This window comes from Zophobas morio, unplaced genomic scaffold (assembly GCF_036711695.1).
Source record: "Zophobas morio isolate AGI-343-1 ecotype UQ-CSIRO unplaced genomic scaffold, CSIRO_AGI_Zmor_V1 ptg000011l, whole genome shotgun sequence".
NCBI classification, from domain to species: Eukaryota; Metazoa; Arthropoda; class Insecta; order Coleoptera; family Tenebrionidae; genus Zophobas; species Zophobas morio.
The window spans coordinates 15324939-15349120 of NW_026972116.1; the positions used below are offsets into that span (position 1 = coordinate 15324939).

Below are 24182 nucleotides of genomic sequence, written 5' to 3' on the forward strand. Positions count from 1 at the left end.
CCTTGACGCAGAGAGTCATTCCCTTCACGACTATAAATGATTACAGAGAATCTACATTTGACATTTATTCTTTATCGTAATAATAATAAAGTTTCCTTCATTCACATCATTGATGTAATATAACCTGTCATAACCAGATAAACCTTCGTATCAAAGAGCAATCCTCCTATTGATGCAATAAATCGCTCAAAATATTTACAACATAAGTGACTCTATTTTTGTAGGAGAGGAAAAATGTGTCTGCCAAAGTACAAGCGTCGTATCAATTGACGTGATTTCAAGAAAGCCCCGCAACAGACTTTACACTAACCTTTTTAAATTAGCGTTGGCCTCGGTGAGATAAGCATTTTTCATTGAATAATACATAAACAATAAACAGAACAGAATTTTAAAACAAAATATCAAAAAGTTGAGGGTCAAAATCGAATTTTTGGGCACATAATTACTAACGGTAACGGATTGCTAGAGGTTAAATCTTGCCAAGACTAATGCTTTATTTATGACCAGTGTTAATACCTGAGTGAGTTTGGGCGACCAAAGTCCAGGTGTTGTGGCGGCGGTTCTGACCAGGGCATCAGGCCGCATCGCCGCCACCTGTCCGGGCACTCTGAAGAAGCCCGTGCCGTTGAAGGCAAAAAGGCGTGCATTTTTAACCAGTGTTGCACTGAACATTTTTCTACGATCAATGCGTTTGTTTTGCGCGAATTGTGCCCGACAACTGATTTAACTCTTCTTGCTTTGTCAAGTCGAAGGGAATCCGCTGATTAGGATAACCCTGATGATTGGAGATACATTTCGGACTATGCTCGATAATAATGATACACGTGACGAGGGCTTGAATGTTTTGTGTACACAAATAAGTTTATCGGGGTTTATAGATATAGACTGTTTAACTATATAAAGTGCCTCGTTTTGTATTAATAATAGATTAAGTGATTTCATGGTGAGAGTGTAAACCTCCTCCACCTGGATGATTAAACGCAACCCCAACGCGAGACAACATCATATCGGAATTTAACACAAGGATTTGGATGCTAAATCGTTAGATTTAGCGCGGTTAAAAGCGGTTCGGCTATGACGTTTTGCACGGAAAGACTGGCTGAAATCTGTAGTGGTAGATACGTCGTCAGCGAAATTACTTTGCACATTTAAAAGCCGATTTGTCGCATTTACTTTAGCAATTTGCTTCGGTTTAACGTCTTAAATTGCTTGCGGACTTCAGAAAAGGGTGTACGATGGAGATGAGGGTGAAGGTTTAGTAGAACTATATTTTGTACTCTGTTCTAATTCGTTCAAACACTTAGTTTACCCGTTTATTACTTCCTGAACGTAAGCTAAGGAAGTATTGTAATCGAGTCCATCAAACGACTGGTTACTTGCATATTTTAATAAATCTCCGAAACTACCGGACCGATTGTTATCACATTTTATCTAGGTATTATGATTTATCATATTGACTTGCTTAAGTGTAACAGCTAACGAAGAACACTTTATGTTTCAAAAAAATTAATAGAATTAAAAAATTTCATAAATGCATTGGAAGTGTTGTATGACCGCTTTGACCTACCTTCCTCTAGCCCCAATGTAGTTTATGTCCTGTGCCGTATTTGTTGTTGGACGCATGTTAGAAGCGATAATTCTACTTCCAACGGTTAATGAAAGAAGATTTCTAATCAAGTCTCCTTCCACTAAGAGTTGAGTTAATTTTCGTTGCCTCTATTTACGCACTAAATCACGGGAGAGTGACAGTAGTAGTCGTTAATCGCTTGAACTACGATTCGATTTATCTCTAGGTTTTAGTCGGTGCTTTAATTTTGCGCTCTGTTGTAGTGTAGTCTAAAGCAAACCCTCAAATTTAATTTTACCGCTTGTACAAACAACCCACTCACTTGAAATTCTGGCGCATAAAACCGCTGCAAGAGTTCCCTGTGATTTATTCCTTGCAGAATGATTATATCCTGTTGAAACAGTAATGAGATTCAATCATAGTTCCAATAGCGTAGAACAGCTAATTATCGTCGCCATCGATTTTGACGGTCCTAATTAGTGATTATGTAAATCTCACTAATTGGTGTCACTTATTGACATTAGCTGAATCAAAGAAATACAGACATGAATCTAATTACAGTTGCGACGATTGGAGATGAGATCAAATAGAGAATAAAGGAGATGCATCGATTTGGGCGGGCGGCGAGTTTGTGGAGAGATTCTCGGAAAGCTCTGAAAGCCCGGATTCATCAATATGATACTTCTTGTTTAGTTCTTCCCAGAGTATATTAAAATAAGTGAGCGGATTATCAGATATAAGTACACATCGGAGACTCGTAATAATCCTTTACTAACGCTCGAACTTTTTCCCATTCCGAGTTTACTCCGCGCGAACTCATCTCAATGGTCAATAATGATGTATTGTGGGGCATGGTAATAGATTCTCGAGCCCAAACTTCAAGTACGATTTAACACTCTATTAAATTTACTCGTATAAAGTTTGTCGTTGTTTACTTTGAGGACCTGTTCAGTATTGCTAATTCGCTTAGGCCTGCTCCTTATTCTTCTTGATTGATTGATGAGTCCATTCCGTCTTTTTCTGATTGTTTTTCTGTGGGCTTTTTTCTTTCAGTTTATCTTCTTAAACCGGGGAAGTTTCGCAGAGAATTATTATAGGCCTTAATTGGAAAATTGAATTTATACCGCAGTTTGCCTTAGGCTGGGATTGTCAGTTTAAAAACTTCAACTCAACTCCTCTGCTAGTCTACAAAACTTGACAGACGGCGATGATGCTGATTGTGGATGTCCTGAAAACCACGCTGGGTGTAGAACTTTCTCCTATCAGCAAGTTTTATCGCTTGAACATAACAACGATCCTGACAAAATGGGTCAAAATATTTATACTGGACTTCCCTATTCGCTGAAGCAACCGTCATCACACTCGTTGGACCTCATAAGGAAGGACTTCGGTGTCCAAAATGTTATACGTGGAATACAGAGCTTTTAAAAATGATTCTAAGGGCGTAGTTAGCCATAGATTTCAAAAATCATTATGTCAGTTCTCACTTGTCATTAATGTCATTCGTAATCTGTCATTTAACGTCGTCGTTTTTATTGTTTTAACGGTTTTCAAGTGTGAATTACAGTAATTCTCTTGTATTCTGTAACCGCTTGTAAGCAGAATATCTGGCCAAATATCATGATTTAATAATTTAAGAACCATCGTTGGAGGCTCACATTAGAGATATAATCAACAGATTTGTTCGAACTGCCAGTGTCAACAACGAGAAATCTCGTGGAAGACCTTCAGTATCTAAGGAAGTTGTTGATGATTTGAGATGACTTGAGCAGAGCGCGCTAACATCTTTGATATAATTTCCTCAGTAGTCAGGAGTTCCTGTTGCAACATGAAATCGAACAACGGGCATTGACGAAAGGAATCCAGAACATTTTTGAAGTCAAAAAGAGAGTAAACATGTGCTTTCAACAAAAGGGTGAATATTTTCAACATTTTTCTTTTTACTGTAATGAATTAGTTTTATTTTTTAAAAACATATAAAGCATTTAGGCAACCAGTTATACAGATGTGTGGGATCTTTGTCATGCGTCCTTGGGCATTTAGTATAGTTCAAAGCTGACAGGCGGCACGTTTACATGACCTACAGCGACCCTATAATCCTTTATAGAAACCCTGGATTTACACAAACTGTAGACAGTGTAATACGAAATTTAACTTCGTCGTTCTTTCAGAATTAAAAAAAAAGATGATCTCTCTGTGACGTAATTTATAATATAGTTGAAAAAGTCATCAAGCTGGATTCCATTTTTTGTTATTGTGAAGTATGTTATATAACGGAGGAAATTACTGAAATAACAAGAATAGGAGATTAGAGTAGAATTAAAAAGCTGGAACAAAAGAATGGAATACTTTCAAACGCCAAAAAAGCCGAAAAAAACGAAAATATAGATGAATGAAGAAGACTATATAAAGATATACAGGAGAAGCTAAGGAATTGGTGAAGAAGCGAGACAAAAAGGAGATGATGCAAAGATGATGTACAATAAGCTGCATATAAATGAGGAAGAATATAGCTTGAAGCAAATGAAGGAAATTGAGATCATTGACAAAGATAAAATATATGACTATAAGGAAAAAAAAAGACCAAAGAAAGAAAACATAGTGAAAGATCATGGGACATATGCAAGAAGGAAAATAAAAGCGAAAGATAGGCAGAAACACATCCTGGTAATATATAGTAAAAAAATTAAGAGAGGACGGAAAAAATGAAACGGAAAATTTCAAAACGACCTTAACTATGGATATAGTAAAATATTTAAAAAGATGGACAGGCAAAGTAAGAAAAATAAGTACAAAAAAAGAAGAGACATTACAATAATTTCAAATAAAAAAAAAGAGTGGAAACGGATGATGAAAGAGCGTAGAAAGAGAAAAGAAGAAGGGAAGAGCTAAAGGGGGAATAATAATAGGGGTAAAACAAGAAAGGCAAGAATTAAAAATGAACTGCAGTAAAGAAGAAGGATTAATGATCTGGACCATCATAATATAATGAAACAAATGGCACATTAGGACAGTAAACAGTAAGAACATAATAAAATAGAAATAAGTGGTGACGACTATGTAATTCTAGGCGAAGATTTTAATGCAAGAGTAGGAAAAAAAGAGGAAGAATAGGCAATACAGATGATGGAAACCAAAAGTAAAAGTGAAAATAGGGAAGGAAAGCAAATGTTGTAAATAGTTGAAGAGAGAGGATATGACAGATAACGAGAAAAAAGGAGGAGAAAGTAAAGAAAAGTATGTGAACAAAATTTGAGATGAAAGGGCTAGTGGGGTATATTAAGAGAGGTTAAGAACATACATTTTCCTTGAAGTTGATAGGCACGCAAAATAGAATGAATTGGAATAACTAACAAAAGATGCAGTAGAGGGAGAAAACATGACTGGTTTAATGAGGAATGCTACGTCTTAAAAAGAGACACAAGGAAAACATTAAGAAGACAAAAAATCCAAAAGAGAACATAAGAAGAGTTCCTCAAACAGGCACGTAACCAAGGGGGGGGCTGGGGGGGCACAGGCCACCCCAGCAAAACCCCGTGCCACCCTTGGTGCCCCCTTAAATTAATTTTGAATTTTAAAACTAAAGTAAATTCAAAATTTCAGATCAACGGTAAATTTTAGCTATGAGTAATCTTATGTTCTTATCTTGTAATATAACTCTATGAGTAAAGCGATACTGCTGTGAACAGTTTTGTCGATAACTTTTTTAAGCAATTAGCCGATACAACTGATATGACTTTTTTTAAAGGCCCCCTTATTTAAAATGAGTGCCCAGGCTGGGCCCCTCCAAAATAAAAGGCTGGTTACCTGCCTGTCCTCAAAGTCAGGAAAACATATTGTTACGTTGTACGGGTGTTTAAAATGGACGTGGGTAAAACTCAACAATTTCTTTCTTAATAACTCGAATTTACACGACTGGGTAGACAGCGATTTTGTACAAAATAATTTGACTGAACTCGACTCGTTAACTGAATAATAATCGTTTCCGAAGGTGCCCTCTATTTAAACCCATACTTCCTTCTGGATGTTGGGTTTTCGGGGTCTTTCTGGATTACCCATCGGGAGTTCCGATTCCAGGCTTTTCTTTAGCAAACACCGCCCGGTCACCATCGCCGACGATGAGTCACCATCGTCGTATATACTAGAACCCATAGGTGTCGTACCCGGGCGGCCTATGGGTTTATTTCGTAACAATATAAAGTATGTTCCCGGATTGAGTTCTCAAGAGGAAAAAAAACTTTATTTTCTATTTTACAAAAAAAGAATAAAGGAATAATACTTTCTGCTAAATTAAAAATAAATATTGCTTCAATTAAAACTTCAATATTATCAGGCTGTTCTTAAAATCGAAAAAAAAAAAACAAAAGTATCGAAGAACTTTTTATATTAATTTTACAAATAGGTAAATGTCAAAGAAAGAAAAATTGTTCCTTAATTCAAATCAATTTCTACTATTCGATTAACCTATCACCCTAGTTCAGTTCTAACTCGTAATTCTTTAATTTAATTCTTTCCTCACGTGAAGTCAATTCGGGGACATACTGTCGAAGTAAATGTAAAGACCGAAAGAACCAAGTTATGAAAGAAAATTAAATCGGCTAAAGAAGTATGGAAGTACATTACTCAAAAGAAGGAAGAGGAAAGAAACTATGAGCGAAAAATTGGGATGTAGAGATGGGAAAAAGGAAAGAAAAGGGCAGAGAGGACAAAAAAAACGACTGAAATAAAACAAAAAATTGAAAATTCCAAAGTGAAGCCAGTGACAGAGAACGAAGTAAGAAGAAACTAAAAAAAGGGAAAGGCAGTGGATAAAGGTAGGATTCCATATGAAGCATGTCTAAAGACACTGACAATGTTATCCTCACAATGACAGAAATTATCAACGAGCTGTAAATGAATGAAAGCTTATCAAGCAAGTGAAGAGATAATATATATGTTTGAAAAGGGTTGTTGCTAGACATGCAAGCAGAGTTTAGAGAAAGTACGGGAACAATAAATAATGTCTATAATAATTATATTGCACTATGGAATGGAGAAAGAAGTACACAAAGGAGAAGGTACCGTACTGCCATCTTTGTCAATTTAAAAGCCGAATTTAACACTGTAGATAGAGAAAATATGTAAGAATATTTGAAAAAGAAACAGATAAGTGAACATCAGGACAATATAAAGAAACTGTACAAAACCTTCCTTGTGAGAGTTAATGAGGAAGAAAGCGAAAATTTTGATACGATAAACGAGGTAATACAGGGGCGCTCGCTGAACCAAAGTCTTTTCGCTGCTTACATGGGGGAGCTTGAAGAAATATCTAGTAAACTACAGGTAGAAGGGGTGATTGGAAGAAAGAGGAGGACCACATTGTGGTGAAAATTCGGACGAAAAAATGAAAGATGATCAGAAATTTTGAAAGATATAAATATGAGAAGGTAGGGATTTGAAGTAAATGTGGATAAGACAAAAATAATGGTGTTACAGGAAAAGGGTGGAAAGAAAAAAAACGTTTGATGTGAGAACAGAGAGAAAGGGAGAAGATGAAGGAATCTATAAATATATGATTGGAAAGACTTCATGCTGTTTGATAGTTTGTTTCTAGTGTGTGTTCTAAGGTATAGGGTGGAGATCTGGAGGTTGATAGAGTTTGAAGAGTAAGAGAGAATCCAAGAAAGACATTTTAATTAGATTGGGGTTTATAGTGAGGGCAGAAACGAAAGTTGTAAGTAGAATCGGGAAGGAAAGCGGTCAAATACGAAGAACGACTAGAAGTAAGGCCACGCAAAAAGAAAGATTACCAGCAAGAACTTAGAAGTTGAGGACAAAATACTACGAGCGCAGTGGTTATGCCTGGAAGGAAGTAGAAAGTGTGAGAAGTTAAGGAGAACAGATGTGGCAGGAGCTCTCTAGAAGAGATTTTGATATACAAAAGTAGGAGAAACCCTACACCGAAAGGTAGATGGGAGTTGATTATATATATAAAAGTAGGAGGAAATAGGAGAGATAAGAAATTCTAGGTACAACGATAGATATTTAAGGATTATAGGAGAAGAAGAGCCACAGTACCTAACAACCAAAAACAAGAAGGAGCAAGTAATTATGATCCGATTTAGATACGGGAAGAGGAAGAAAATAAATTTTAGATGGGTGAGGAAGAGAGAGTATACAATGTGTCCGAAAAAGTGAAAAACAATAGAACATATGATGAAAGAATGTGATGAATTAAGAGAAAAGAAGAAAGCAGAGAAGTAATATTAAGAGAAGATAGAAAGTGGATGAACGAAGTGCAAAAGGTGAAGAGAAGGGTAGCTTAGATTCAGTTATTGTTGTATGGTTGGAAATTATCACTCATGTTTAGAAATAATATTTAGTGTATTAAGGGCTGAATCCCATTTAAGGCCCAAGGGATACAAATAAAACACGATTGAACGATTCATTGTTACAAACATTTCTTGTCAAAGAAATCTGTATGAAAAAAATGAACAATTCTAAATGGAAGAAAGTACAGTCTAAACACTATAGAGCAATATTTTATTGGCAATTTAAACCACTGACTAAAACGAAGTAAATTAGTGCAGTGGAGTGAATTGGATCTAACATTATAAATTGAGTAAATATTTAGTTCAGGTTTCAAATTTAATCCGAAGCATTATATAGAAGTTATAATAACAAATGTCCCAACAAATTTTAAGCGGATCACCTGCATATACAAACAACGCATTTATATTACGCCGAATGTTATTATTTTTGCTAGACAAAGTTGTTATTTTAGGAGGTGAATGTTGTATCGAATAATAGAAATCGTTTGTCTGTGTTAACCCCGAAGCCACGTTTGTGAAGTTGGCGAATTTCGTCCACCGTAATTGCCACAATTAGTTTATGTTATAAGCAACCCTCTTGTTAAGTTTTACTTGCACGCAAAAAATATTCTGATGTAATTATTTCAATGGTCTCGGGAGGCCCGTAAGTTGCTTTCTGCCGAAAATGACTGCAATCACTTTTGCCGACATTTGGGTAGCAGACAATAGGCATAATGTATTGAATATTGATGATAATGTTGTGAATTTTATGAAAGCTATTACTCAGCTTTATTATGGACCTCAAAATATTGACGCTTGCGTAAATATTGATGAAACAGGAATAATTCACGTTGGGTTTACACTTAACAGATAGTGTTTATGTGGTTGGAATATATTCATACGTTATGATTATGATATGAATTGGATAGTTAATGTGATGTTAATAATGAATAATGATATTAATTAAACCGGAATTAAATGGTTGAATTTAAACTGGATCATTAAACATGAAAGATACTAGTTTTTATGGAGGAGTTATCAGGTTGTAGCAACAGTCATCCGATTGCAACAGTGAGTTGTGTGTTTTGTGTATTCTACACTAATGATCTCTCAAGTTTATTGCGAACAAAACCAAAGCTATCTGTAGGTATGCAGCCTACTTAGAAGCATAGTCGAGAGGAGCGTTAAATGGTACATAGAGTCGGGGAAACTTAAAGTACCAGATTTAATTTTTAAAGCGGCCACAGAATGACCTCATGAAAGTATTCCATTCTGTCAAATAATGTTTATTACCCGTTTATTTACGATTTCGGCGTCTTTAAACCTAAATCTGCCATTTTAGATTTCTCTGACTATACACTGACAACGAAACAAAAATAATTAACTATGACAGAGTACACTTTTTTTATGGAGAATAAGTGCATAATTATTAGTTTTATGTACTTATTTTCTGTTTATGTTTCCTGTTAACAACTTGTTACTATGAATATTATTTTTAAAGTTGTGTTTGTAGAGGACTTATTACAAAATCGATCGGCAGCAATCAATAACATCCTCAGGGAGTTCCTACAGTTATAATGGGACGGTACTGGGACGTGCATAAAACAGTGTTTGATTTACTAATCAACACTGCACCAAATTCAATAAATTCTTAATAAAATTGCACAATAACAATGCTTTTCTATGAATAATACTCATTGCCTTATTTGAACCGTGTTGTGTCGATATTAATAGCAGCTACTCGAATTAATATGCAATTTATCACAGCATCACGGGGTAAAATCCTATTAAACGAGGTAACAACCCGCAATGTCGTCTGTAATTTATTACAAATGAAAATTTACTTTGAATTATAGCTTACAAACTATGATAAAATCCTTTTATTTGCACACCGACATTCTGCAATAAAAATTTACCGGAGTCTATTAAAATTTATCGCAGTGGATACGAACGCCTGAATGATTTATGATGATAACGTTAGTGAATATGCAACACTGCTTCTTTGTTTGGGACCGAACACTTTGTGAGGTTTAAAATAAAAACGAACTTATTTCTGTATCTAAGTAATACATTGCGAACATATTGAGCAGTCGTGTAGTGATTCACGAGAAAAAAAGAGTAGGTATATGATACACACTTGTGCTTGAGGATATTGAATTTGAACGTGAAATTCAATAAAAGCGCAAATTCGCCGGCGCCAGTATTAAACAAGGACTGTTTTACTTTTAGTAGTCACAAATGTTGTTCGGGTCACAATTAAAGGAAGCTCTAGCTAATTTAAAAAGTAAAATTAAAAAATGAAAGACTTGGACTTGTTCGTAAATTAGTAAGAGACAATATTTGATTTGTTTGGATAAGCTATGAAACTTTCCCACTTTTCTCCAAAATGAATAAGTTCACATTTTTGAAACGCCAAATAAACTTTAAATGGAACTTTTCTATTCTATTAACCTGATGAAGTAATTATGTGCGTCGTATTAAAATTCTCGCGAAACGGAAAATAAGAGAGAGAAAAATCGTTTTCTGCCTTAATATTTCATGCAGTTAATAAAAAAGTTTCGATTATTCTGATAATTCTCGCAGATAGGGCCCGATAACACTACCTCAAAGTTAAGTTTTAAAAACATTAATGAAAGAGTTCACTTAACTCGACTTTAAAAGTGCCTCGAATTTTGTTTTTATACAAACTTCAAAGAAAAGCCATCGAAAACTCTTTCAACTTGTGATATCTTAATTAAAATATCTTCGTCATTGTCTTCTTTGATGCCGGAATAAAGAGAAAACGACAATTGACTTATTTCAAATATTGTTTCACACCACGAATCGTTTTGCCGGGTCCAAACCCGTACCTGTTAGAATTATCACCAAAAATGTATTCAGACTCGACACTAAAAATTTTAATTGCTGCAGTCATCCCCGTACTTCACTTCACAATAAAATCATTGTTACTGTTGTTGATTGATGGTTCTCTGTCAGGTGGTTTTTATATATTATAATTGCTTGTCACTGTGATTTTTAACTTCCGGAGGGGAAGTTCGTGTCAGAGGTAGAAAATAAATAGTTACGTTTTTATAATTATAAGCGTAAAAAATCCAATTTTTTTTTAAGTTTTGTGAATTATTAAAGTTGTACAAAATAATTTACTTTCATATTACGTTTCCGTTGTTGCACTTAAGTGTGTATATTATTTTAACCTCACAAAATTTGTACTAAATTTTAGGATTAACCAAATACTACTCGTCGTTAATAAAAAATTTTCCTAGAAAGGCAAAGTAAATGGTAAAATATAAACCGCAAGTGGATTCTCATATAACTGAGAATGCCAGACATGCTATTTTTTCGGGGTGCAATCCCCATATTCGAGGTAAAAAACGATGAATATCGAGTTGCTACATTCTTGAAATTAGAAAAAGAAAATGGGGGTTCTGGGTATACAGTTTCCAAATGACTTTCAATAACATGATATCAAACCTCTTTAAACGTGAAACGTCCTTCTCACCCGAAGGGAACGACGTCGAGAACTTTCCAAAGACTCAAACTTCAACTGCCACTTCAAACCCATTTTTTTAAGTTGGACTGAGGAATGCGGTTTTTTTTGCCACTAATATACCACCTTGAAGAATGTTTTTCATTACGATGTACTCGTTTTAAGTTGGAAACTTTTTTTGCATAGCTAGTCCAACGCCAGTTGACTTCGGGTTAAATTAAAAAAATATTAACCCGAATCTAAATCTGAAGCTAATTTCAGAGACATTTTTATTTAAATTGTGTGTGCAGTCCCATTCATAGGTAAATATTTATAATGGATAGTATATGCTTACCAGAGTAAACTAAATCGGCAAAGATAGTTTGGGAGTGGCGTGAGAAACGTAGCACCTGGATTTTTGGGGCTAACACACCTTAACTAATCTAGATAATTTTCAAACTGATAAACAATCTCGAATTAGCTCTAGAGAAATCGAATGGGTAATTTCGTACTTAGTTTTTGATTCCATTATTCGGCGCTATTGTTGTATTAATAACAGTAGTTATATAGTGGGGGTTCTAGACCAGGTCAAATGAGGTCAAACTGGTCCAGCTCCCCCATTACTTTTCATCGAGCGGTCATTGACCTTTCATTTGTTGTCGAGCTTGTCGGTGCACGTGGCTGACCTTGCCAGCTGGTCCAGCTCCCCCATTACTTTTCATCGGGCGATCATTGACCTAGTCGTTGCTCGACCTTGGTCGTTTATTGCCCTCGTTCATCTCGAGATCTATCCCCTCTTTTCGTTTAGGTCGGGGAGGGATCTCGGACGCAATCTCGCATTCCCACTTGTATAAATGTCGATGGATTCGTCTGTAGGAATTAATTAGTTTTTTGAATTCAATTATTTAACACTTTGTAAAGTTGAAATGTCATCTTTCATTTCTACCTTGAATAAAGAGTCTCACTTGCAAGCTTTTGTGAGTGCGAAAACTTTAGAAGAAAATAAAAAATTTTTAACAAAAAATTTTAGTAAACTGTCTACAAAGTACGGTGACAAGATATTTGTGGAACTTGAAGAGTCTAGAACGATACTTCCACAGAGATTTACCGAAAAATTCACCGACTCAGTGATCAGCGATCTGAACCAGAAGATCGTGAACGGCTTGAAATTGTACTTGGTAAATAGAGGTCCGATCGGTCGAACCATCAATATCGAATTTATCGAAGAATGAAGAAGGCATTGGTTCATGTGGAAAACAAATCAAGTGCAGTTAGACTGCTTCATCGTAGATTAGAATTACACTTAAAACGAATTAGTTATTTAAAAGAAGCAATTAAAATGTATGAAATAAGGACTAAATTGAACAATCTTAAGCTGTAATAGAAATTATAATAAATATGATTTAATTCGTTCGGTGTATTATTTTCCCCAGTCTCATGTAAAAAATATTTGATTGCAAACCGTCATGAATAACAGACGTGTTTGTTTCGACAAAGTTCCGGTTATTTTCTTAATAAATGATAAAGAAAGCCGAATTAATACTTGGTTATACGATGTTAAAAGATTTCAAATGAATGTGGAACGTTTCGAATTGCAAATAAAGCCCTTAATCGAAAAAATGATGGAGAAGAAACGAAAATTTAGAGAAACAATCGAAAAATTGGATTCAGAATTGAAAATTATTCAGCAAAGAAAATCAGTTAAATAACTGTGCACATTGCGGTTAAACCACTGCGTCCTAAATTAGATTTAAATTTAAAACTTATTAGTTGGTTAAAATGTATAAAGTACGAACTTGTTTGTGTAATCTTAAGTTGTAATTGAAATTATAATAAATATTGTTTATTTCGTTTGGTGTATTATTATTTTCCCCAGTCTCATATAAAATTATTTAATTGCGAATAACCGCAACGAATAAAAGCCGTGTTTGTTCCGACAAAATTCCTGTTATTTTCTTAATAAATAAATGTTCATCAGCGACTTTCCGCCGATTTAAGTTTCTTTGCACTCGAAATCTCGTACGTTACAATCAGTTCAACGTAAAAATAATTATGCAAAACACGTCCGTGATTATTAGAATAAAATATCAAATGTGTGTTGTTTAAAATTAAAAAATGTTTGCTTACGACATTGAAAACAGGCAATTAAATTATCCGTTGTCCCTCGAAAACATTCATATACACGCACACATCACAGAAGTCACCATTTAGTGCAACAAAACCACCTTTTTCCCAAATCTTTTCACGGTAAAATTCATAAACCGAAACACGCCAAACACGCCGCCCGTCATTATTACAACACAGAATTAAATAACGCGATGCTGTTTCAGCAAATTCTTACGGAACTGGACGCTTTTTCTTAATAGACAGGGACGTATTCGGAAATATTAAAAAAAGAATTATCGCTTGAGGGTACCAAAGGGCAGAAAGTTTGTTAAAAAAAAAATAAAAATGCATCCCTATAAACTAATGACACATTTGTGTAAAAATAAATGTGGGTTAGAGGTGCAATAATTGTTTAAATATAAAAAAAAAATGTTTTACTCGAAGACGGTAAGAGATATGAGGTTCGCGCAAAGAACAAAAAAGTTCCTAAAATACGAAACACATGCACCTGTGTCGACGGTTTTTAGTTTGAGTTTAGCATTTCGGAGAAAAGGGCAAAAGTTTGTGGTGACCAAACGGAATGAGTTAAAAATTTGTTTTTTGGGTCAAAATATTTTCGGATGAATAATCAATAGGTCCATGTAATTAAATATGTGAAAATTTGTGTTTGGGGTCAAAAAATTTTCGTCAAAAAAGGTTGTCAGAATTAGAAAAAAAGTTTTCCTTGAGCAGTAGGGAAGCAAATTAGAAGTTTTGGTGAAAAAAAAATTTAAAAAACCCAAAGGATATAAAGAAAAATTGAAAATAAAAAATCTCAAAAAAAATTTATCGAAATTTTTAAAAGTTTGTTTTTCCATAAAAAAATGCATCCTCATGAACTACTAGCTTACCGTTATCAAAAATAAATATGAGTCATAGGTGTGTTTACCGTTCAAATAGAAAAAAACTTTGTTACTCGAAAACGGTAAGAGATAGAAGGTTCGTGTATAGGACAAAAGAGATCCACATGAACGTATCATATACATCGCCGTCGACGTTTTTCAGCTAACATCTGACATAGCGGTGAAAAGGGCAAAAGTTTGTAGCGCCAAAACCGTAAAACTTAAAAAAAATATTTTTGCATCAAAATATTTCTGAGTGAACAGTCTATAGGTCCACTTAGCAAAATAAATATTTTTTGCTACCGTTTAGTAGTAATAACGAAAAAACGTCATAGTTCGTAAGCGGTAAGAGGTAGCATGTCGGCTCAGGGGAACGGGGAAAAGCTAAAAAAATTAAGGCATATGTTGAACAAAAAAAATTTTGAAAAAAGTTGAAAATAAGGGAGAAAAGGGCAAAAGTTTCTAGTGTCCAAATGGTAAGAGATAGAATATCGGTTGTATACATCAAAACCTTCTTCTGGAACGAACGGATAAGTTTGCTCAAAAAAATCGATTCTGTCCACGTCAACTTTGCTACAGGAGCCATTTTTAGTTTTTTCGAGGTCGGTACGTAAAACTTTTTTCAGGCCGAAAAAAAGACCATCGAAAAAGGATTCGAATAAGCCCAACATGCAACACTTAAAAAAAAAAAAAAAGCGAAATAGGTTGTTCTTTATATTTATTATTATATGACTACTACCATCACAACTAAATATACTAAAACATTAAAAAAAAAATTTCAAGTTAACCAAAAATCGCTTTTTGTTGAATTTTATATGAAAACAACAAAAAATCATTAAAAAACGAAAATCAAAAACCTATAAACAATCAGCAAAAATCACTGGTGGATCATGATGAGTCATATCGTGCTGCTGGACAAATAATTTAAAACATATTAAATAACTTATTGTTGTATTAAATCGTAGTATTGATGCTGTTAAATAAATATGTTAAAGGACATTAAATAAAACTATTAATAGTAACTAATTGTTTTATTGAATCATACATTTGTTTGAGTATTGTATTTACTAAAATAACTGAAACAAATTAATACTAAATAAAGTAACAGACAAAATACGATTGCAAAAATAATTGCTCCTACTGAAGTAAATATCCATATCCATGGTTTTGCCAAACAATATTCTGTAACATTTGCACCGGTAGAATTCTTGTATCCACTATAATCGTTAATGATGGTGTAATTCGGTGACTTGCATCGAGTGTTGTCTTTGAAGACTAATTCTAGCCGATATTGCAGTTGGTTCGAGGAAGATACATTTTTTGAATAAAACATACGTAGTTGTTCATGCTCATTTTTAATTTCTAACATTTTTCTATCAGTACATTTTTTACTACTATCAATAGTTTGTAGATAGACATCAGTAACATTGCTATCAGTCAATAAATAAAAATCTTTCTGAATTAGAATGGTTGATAGAACAAGTGTGCAGTTTAAGCCGAACATTGTTTAGATGAAATGAATAGTTTGTTGTTGGGGAACTCTATATATATAGCAACAGCCATCACCAGCACCATTAACGAGCAGCCAGGTCCCAACATCCCACTATTACAGTCATTATCGTGAATATGACAAAAAATGAAGCAAACCATACACGATCGTTTCTTAAACAAAAATCAATGACTTTCTTTGAACTGCGACTGTTCTTAGTATTTTCTATTATTAACCAATTGGAAAATTGGTGATTTTCTTCTTCCGTTTTTATCTTGTACGTCAAATGATTCTGCATTGTTATATTTTTCGCATAGAAGAGATGATAACTGGTTTCGATTAGATTGATCGGTGTCATTTTTTCCCAAAATTCTTTTTCGTACGTCTGAATATACAGCAGACTTATATTTGAAGTGGTGTAGATGTACAAGTTGTTTTCAACAAGCACACTTAATAGCGTTAACACATTGCTAGGCAGAAACATCTTAGACTTATCTTCTTGTACACAGACACAAATACTTAGTTGTGGTCGTTGATATTTGTAGGGAAGAAGTTTTTAGAGGTGGTAAATGATGGTGTGGTAAATGATGGTGTGGTAAATGATGGTGGTGGGGTGATAGCGATAGAAATAACAAATTATTGTTTTCTTATATATTTGTTAAATATCGCATGGTAGGCGTTTAAGGCTGTTCTATCTAAAAACAGGGACCTATCTAATTTTGGGACATAGGTCCCTGAGAATTCGTTGTCCCAGTTTTCCACTTGCGGTGGTGTTGGCGGTGGTTGGCTGAACCACTTTGATGGTGGTGGGGGTGGTGTAGATGGTCTTGGAAGTGCAGTCTCCCAGAGTTTTCGCTCCCTTTCCCAGGCATCCCGGTGGCATTTGAAAATATGCTTTCTCAGCCTATTCTCTAAAAGCCTGTGGCTGACATCATAGGGGCAGATAACAAATTTCTCTATACAGAAAAAAAAAAATTCAGAACTTTAAATACTACAAAAAAAATATATATAAGCTTACCCATTTCTGTCGTTAATTAATTATTATGATATGTACTTGCAGAACACTTATTAATCTGTTCTTTTGTGTGATCTTTAATTTATACACTATATTAATCCCCACCCCTACTTTTTTCCCTCCATTTTTATTACACTACAGATTTTCTTGAGAACTTTAAAGTTGATGATTCAGTTGCTTTCCTCATGTTTCATTTTTCGCTGACTTGAATTTATTTTTTACGACCACGTTTTCAACTATGCTGTGGTGAGCAAGTTTCACAACAAAAAATGAAATCACAAGAATCAGTGACGGCTATATGTAAAAACTCTCTTAAGCTAATTCATGAATACCTAAGTAAAATCAAAACAATCGAAGAAACTAAACATTTTTTAGTTTATATCAATACCAGTATTAGAATAATTAGAAAAGCACTCAAATGTAAAATCCATCGAGAAAATATGTTGGAAAACGCAAATTCCTTAGAAACAAGTTTGGCGTATTTGAAATTTTATCGACTAAAGCTTTGAAATAAGAAAAAACAATTATCTATAAAAACTGGTGAAGGCTATATTAAAACAGACAAATTTAAACCGGTGACTAATGTAACATGGCAGGATGTCGAATCCTGTTTTCAACAACGAATTCGTACAGGATTTATAAGTAACCACAACATTAAAGATCCTCTTCAGTTTTTTCAACAATCTTTTAAATGCTTTATGTTTAGAATTAAAAAAGAACGGAAAAACTCAATGCTTAAGGTAAATGTAATTTTTTCTGCAAATTTTATTCAACCGCACTCTGGTGAAACAGACATTAAAACATTTTCAACAAAAAATCAACACATTGATCAATACACAAATTTAAAGGAATGGTACGAAGAAAACGTCATTCATAAAATCATGAAAAAATTAGAGGAATTTGCAGAAAAGGATTCCGGTTGGGCGTTGTATGAAATTTTAGGATTGAAAATTAACATAAATAAATACGACCCAATTAAATTCGTCTATTCAACTTTTATATCCACACCAGATTTTATAAAAAAAAAACATGCAATAATTAATGTACAAAATAATGATGAATATTGTTTTCTTTGGGCCATAGTTTCGGCTTTATTCCCTACCGATAAACATTCAGACCGAAAATCATCGTATCCTCATTTCAAAAATGTGTTGAAATATGATAATTTAGACTTCCCAATCACAATTAAAGACATTCAAAAATTTGAGGAACTCAACAATCTTGCCATTAATTTATACTGCATCGAGAAGAAAAAAATTTTACCTTGTCGTTTAAGTACTAGATTTTCAAATTCTTATAAAGCAATTAATTTGCTTATGCTACCCGCTGAAAGACAAATACAAAATACTAATAACCGTAATGATAACTTTGAAGATCAACAATTGCTCTATCATTTCGTATGGATCAAAAATTTGTCAGCTCTTTTAGCTACGCAACTTTCCCTCCATAAATGTAAATTTCATATATGCGAAAGATGCTTAAACCATTTCACCACAGAGGAATTGCTCCAAAAACATAAAACTTCATGCCAGAGTATTAATAAATATTCCATAAGACTGCCAACAGAAAACGAAAATTACTTGTATTTTCAAAATTATAGACATCAAGAAAAAGTACCTTTTACTATTTATGCAGATCTCGAGAGTATTCTTCTTGATTGTACCAAACAGAATATGTCCACCACGAATAAGACCGAAACTTATCAAAAACATATTGCGCACAGCATTGCTTACTATTTTCACTGCTCATATGATAATTCATTTTCTAAATTTCGTTTGTATCGAGGTAAAAATTGCATTCAATGGTTCGTTCAGGAGTTACATCGAATGGCTCATTTTTGCAACGATAAATTTCAGAACGTTATTTCTATGGAAACATTAACTACGGAAGAACGTGAGCAGTTTGAATCCTCCCAAATATGTCATATATGTAAAAAAGGATTTTCGGAAAATAACATAAAAGTACGCGATCATAGTCATTTAACTGGAATGTATAGAGGCGCTGCCCATCAAAGTTGTAATTTAAATTATAAAGATATTTGTGTTATACCCGTGGTCTTTCATAATATGATCGGATATGATGCCCATTTTTTTATTAAAGAACTTTCAAATTCAATAAAAGGTGATATTAAGTTACTTCCCATTAACAAAGAAAGATATATCTCGTTTACTAAATTTGTCGAAGACACGAAAATTAGTTTACGGTTTATTGATTCTTTCAGATTTATGCCACATAGTTTAGACAAACTATCCTCCAATTTAGATAATTCTCAAAAAATTATTACGTTGGCAAATTGTAATAATATGGAAGAATTTGATTTGTTAAACAGAAAGGGAGTGTTTCCTTACGATTATATAGACTCCTGGGAGAAACTACTTGAAACAAAATTGTCCGAAAAGGAGGATTTCTATAGTCGCTTATACGATGAAAATATTAAATATGAAGATTATTCCCATGCTACCAATGTTTGGAACACTTTTAATATTCATACATTAGGAGAATATTCTGATTTATATTTAAAAACTGATGTGCTTCTTCTAGCCGATGTATTTGAAGCTTTTCGAACGACTTGTTTAAATACTTATCAACTTGATCCGTTGCATTATTATACGGCTCCGGGCCTAACATTTGATGCTATGTTAAAAACAACAGAAATTAAACTAGAACTTTTAACGGATATAGATAAAGTTCTATTTGTAGAAAGAGGTATTAGAGGTGGAGTTTCGCAGTGTTCCAATAGATACGGTAAAGCCAATAACAAATACATGCCAAAAGAAGAATATGATCCTTCGAAAGATAGTACCTATTTAATGTATTTTGATGTTAACAACCTTTACGGAGCGGCAATGTCTCAATATTTACCGTATGGAGAATTTGAGTTTGTAGAAAATTTCCATATAGCTGATATCTTAGATACCCCAGAAAATTCAGCAATCGGTTATATTATTGAATGCGATTTAGATTATCCAATAGATTTACATGAAATACATAGTGATTTACCATTAGCTCCAGAGCATATGATACCGCCCATTTCAAGATCTAAACTTAAGAAGTTATTGTTGACTTTATATCACAAGAAAAATTATATTATTCATTATCGGAATTTAAAAATGTATACAAAATTTGGTATGAAAATAAAATGTGTACATCGTGTTATGAAATTCAAACAATCTGCGTGGTTAAAGCAATATATAGATTTAAATACAAAACTTAGGCAGCAAGCAAAGAACGATTTTGAAAAAGATTTTTTTAAATTAATGATTAATGCTATTTATGGTAAATGCATGGAAAATGTAAGAAAACATCGCGATATTCGATTGGTTAGTAAATGGGAGGGAAGATGGGGAGTTCGTTCTCTTATTTCTAAACCAAATTTTCACAGTTCTGTTGTATTTGACGATGATTCAGCAATAATCGAAATGAGTAAATTAGAAGTATTTTTGAATAAACCAATTTATGTTGGTTTTTGCATTTTAGATATTTCTAAAACTTTTCTCTATGAATTTCATTATGACTATATTAAGGACACATTTAAAAATAATGCTAAGTTGCTTTACACCGACACTGACAGCCTAATTTATGAATTTCACGTAGACGATATATACAAATATATTAAGAAAGATTCACATCGATTTGATACTTCTGACTATGATTTATATAATATTTATGATATAGAACTGAAAAATAAGAAAGTACCAGGTTTAATGAAAGATGAAAATAACGGTAAGATTATGCTAGAATTTGTGGGTCTCAGATCTAAAATGTACGCATATAGAATTGCAAGTGACGATTTCAATAAAAAATTAGTTAAAAAATCCAAAGGTAGTACAAAAGCATCACTTAAAACAATAACGTTTGAAAATTACAAAGAATGTTTATTTAATAATCGAAGTTACGAAAAATCACAAAGACTCATCAAGTCCAAACATCATACTGTTTACACAGTAAAACAAGAAAAAGTAGTTCTCAGCCCCAATGATGATAAAAGGATTGTCACAAGATTTGCAACGGATACGAAACCTTGGGGATATCATATTTCGCACGTCAGTTAAAAAAAAGTGTGGATTGCCATATATAAGCAATTAAATTTCCCGGATGATTTATTCGATGTTGGTTATTTCATTATTACAACAATGTCTGACTTGAGACAATTTGTTGATCTACAAGCATTTTGTGCATCCGAAAGTGTGTACAAAACATATCTTAAAGCCGCTGCGAGTGAACGAAATTAAATTTATTCCTTCATCTCATTGATAAAAAAGATTTTATTGTACCGGACGAAGTGTTTAAATGGATTGCCGAAAGTGAAAGTGATTTTTATACACTTGACATTTGTATTCTGCTACAAAGAAAACAATGTGTCGATGGTTACATTGATGCATTTCTACATGTATGCGAAAGAGACCAAATTGAAAATTTAAATTATGCTGCTTTGGAGTTTTTGATGACCACCAACTATTTGGACAATACTCTAACGTATAAATGTTTTATTTATAAATTATTGAGTGATAATCGCTGGCAGAATCTTGGCGATATATTCTATCCTGTTGAGAATATCCGGAAAAATTATCGAAGGATCGACCAGTGCGTGGATGAATTTATGTGTCGGGCTGCGTATTTGGCAAACCATAAAGCGCTCAGTACTTTCTATGAGTCTTTAGCAATAATAAATTACGATTCTTTCGCATTTCAACCTTCTCAAAATCAGGAGCACCGAAGAATTTTCAACTGGATCAAAAAGAACATTGTCAAAGGAGAAGCCAATCCTGAAATACCGTTAGGATGGACGGAGGGACCTGATTCAACTAAATGGCCCTCGATTAAGTTAGATGATTATAAGAAAACTTTACATGTAATTTCTGGTAGCCATGAATAAAACACACAGAAATGGGTTATATGTAGTTTTATTTACCCCCAAACATAATATTACAATAACAGGTTAAATTATTTACAACACTCTGACGACATCTTGTGCAGGGATGTATTTTACCATTCGGTCGTGAAGAATAAGACAATAGGCTGTAGTGTCTGCAGGAATACCAGAGATCGTCTCAAACCACAAAGTGATTGTAACGGGGCCTCTCTTCAAAGCTTCCGTTTGTTTAGAACAGTCGATTACTATTATAGGCGTCTTTTCTTTAAATTCATCCTTATCGAATAATGGTTCGCTGGTTTGTTTGGATAAGAACGATGTCTGGAATTCTTTAAACATATCATAGAGAATTGCATACCGATTATTTGTGAAATCAACATTCAGGTTGTCGTAGGGATACATGGTATCATTAAGGTACAATTTTACATCTCTCAGATTACAATGATCAAACTGACTGTAGTTTTTCTTCAATTGGTTTTTTCTTCCTTGCTGTAATGCAAAAAGTATGTACTGAGGTTTTTCTAAGGAAGTTTTAATAGTCCAAGTATTTGTTATCGATTGTACTGGTGGAGCAAATTCATGTAATTCTTTACTTCTAAACATAATATCCAATTCCCTGTTGCTTCTTACAATATCGATTAATGCGATCCTTTCGGCATCGGACACGGACAAGTGATGCATTTTCCAGCATATTTTACTAAGTTCTACTTTAATTTTGTATTTATCATTTGAGGAAATTAAAGCATTCACATCGGTATTAGAACGAACCAAAACAAGCTCCTGTCTTACATTCAAAATGGCCTTTTTAAAATCTTCACAAAAACCAAAAATCATTTTCAATGGAATCGAAACTTCAAAAGTTCCATTTTCCTTAATTATATTCGAATCTTTTTTAGGAAACCATCCAGCATTCTCTAGAGCTACGCTTTCATTACTGTTATACGTTACATATCCTTTCATGGTAGACGCTAACCCAGGATTTCTAATACTATCCACAACGACTCCAGCAATTTCATATCTTATTTGATTAAACATCAGAAGAACGCCATTATTTACAAATTTGATTTCTGGTTTCTGTACAATTTCGTCGATTTCATTCTTCACAATAACCTTACCCTCTATATGCAATGTACTCAAATGTGGAAAAGTGTATAAATCTTGATGTTCAATAGGAATTCTTATTTCATCATCGTAGTTAAATGAACTGTTAGAATAAGGTAGGTGTGTATGTCTTTCTCCATAATAAATTGAATGATCATAGGCAGCTTTTTCGCTTACGTTTAATATTTCAAAATTCATTGCTGACTTATATATTCAATAAAAATATTATTTCAAGATCGTTAATCCTAGAGATTCAAGAAATTTACGATTGCCTAAAGTTAAACGTTTGACCCTTCTCCAAGGTCTGACTGATCTCTTTTTCATTGCCCTACTTATATATACCGAATTTCGGTTTTTTAGATTTTCATTAAATATAATACCCATCACGTGACCTTCTTAAGATGCAACCGTACACCTACCTCTTCACCTCTGAAACTAACAATATTACCTTCTTGATCTGTTATTTTAACGATTATTTCATCTATTTGTTTCGTATTAATTGGTAGATATATCACATTTAATGGTCGTTCCACTATTTTGTAACCGGGTGGTACTGTTGGAAAAAATTGATGGATGACGTGAACGGAACTTCCGTTCTTGTATGAACCAGTTACTATATTGCAATAAACGCAAAGAGCATTTACCTTTAAAATTTTTGCTGGAAAATCTGATATATGAGTTTTATGCGCTTTCAGAATGGTATCCTTAAATCCCAATAAATTCCCTAACGAATCCTTTCTTGAAAAATTTATATCAAGAGTACATTTAACTTCCGATTTTAAAGTATTATTATTTCCTCTGATTATTAAGCTTGGTGTTAACATTTTAAATTTCTTTATTCTATTTCCGTGTTTGTCAGTTTCGTATTGAAAATAATGTTCCATATAGTTTTTGATTTCTTTATTTAAATACGACTCAATGTCTTCTATCTCGTAAGAACCCTCGGGAATTTCTATGTAATGCTCTTTTTTGTCTGGTGTAAAAAAATAAAATTTGTTGTTATTGTTATCGATATTTGGAAAAGAATTCCAAGTAACCAAACTTTCTAATCCTAAAGCATAGTTATAATCTTCCAAGATAATTGGTGGATAGTATCTGCTCGAAAGTACAGAACTGTTTCCATCCAATGAGAATACGTTGGACATCGTGCAACTTACTTCGACGACACTAACAGTTCAACTAAAACGCTCGAATTTCAAACAATTTTATTTGTAGCAGTTAAGTATATAGGAATCTTAAACACAAATGTCCACAATTAATACTATTAAAAGTCTGTAAAGATTCATAATTATATACTATATTACAGAAACCGTTGCTTTGTAAATATTTGATCAGTTCAAGAGGTGGTCTCAAATCTCCATAACTATCAAAGTATATAACTTCGTTTCGAGTTT

At 33.5% G+C, this 24182-nt stretch overlaps 1 protein-coding gene across 1 annotated transcript in view; it reads right to left on the reverse strand.

The window, feature by feature from the left end:
* Window positions 1-732, reverse strand: part of LOC135127024 (delta-1-pyrroline-5-carboxylate synthase) — a 56110-nt gene extending 55378 nt beyond the window's left edge. The window contains exon 1 of the mRNA XM_064053321.1: window positions 517-732. Within this exon, the coding sequence (XP_063909391.1) occupies window positions 517-672 (156 nt within the window). The 5' untranslated portion in view covers window positions 673-732. The remainder of the gene's footprint in view (window positions 1-516) is intronic.
* Window positions 733-24182: the final 23450 nt, after the last annotated feature.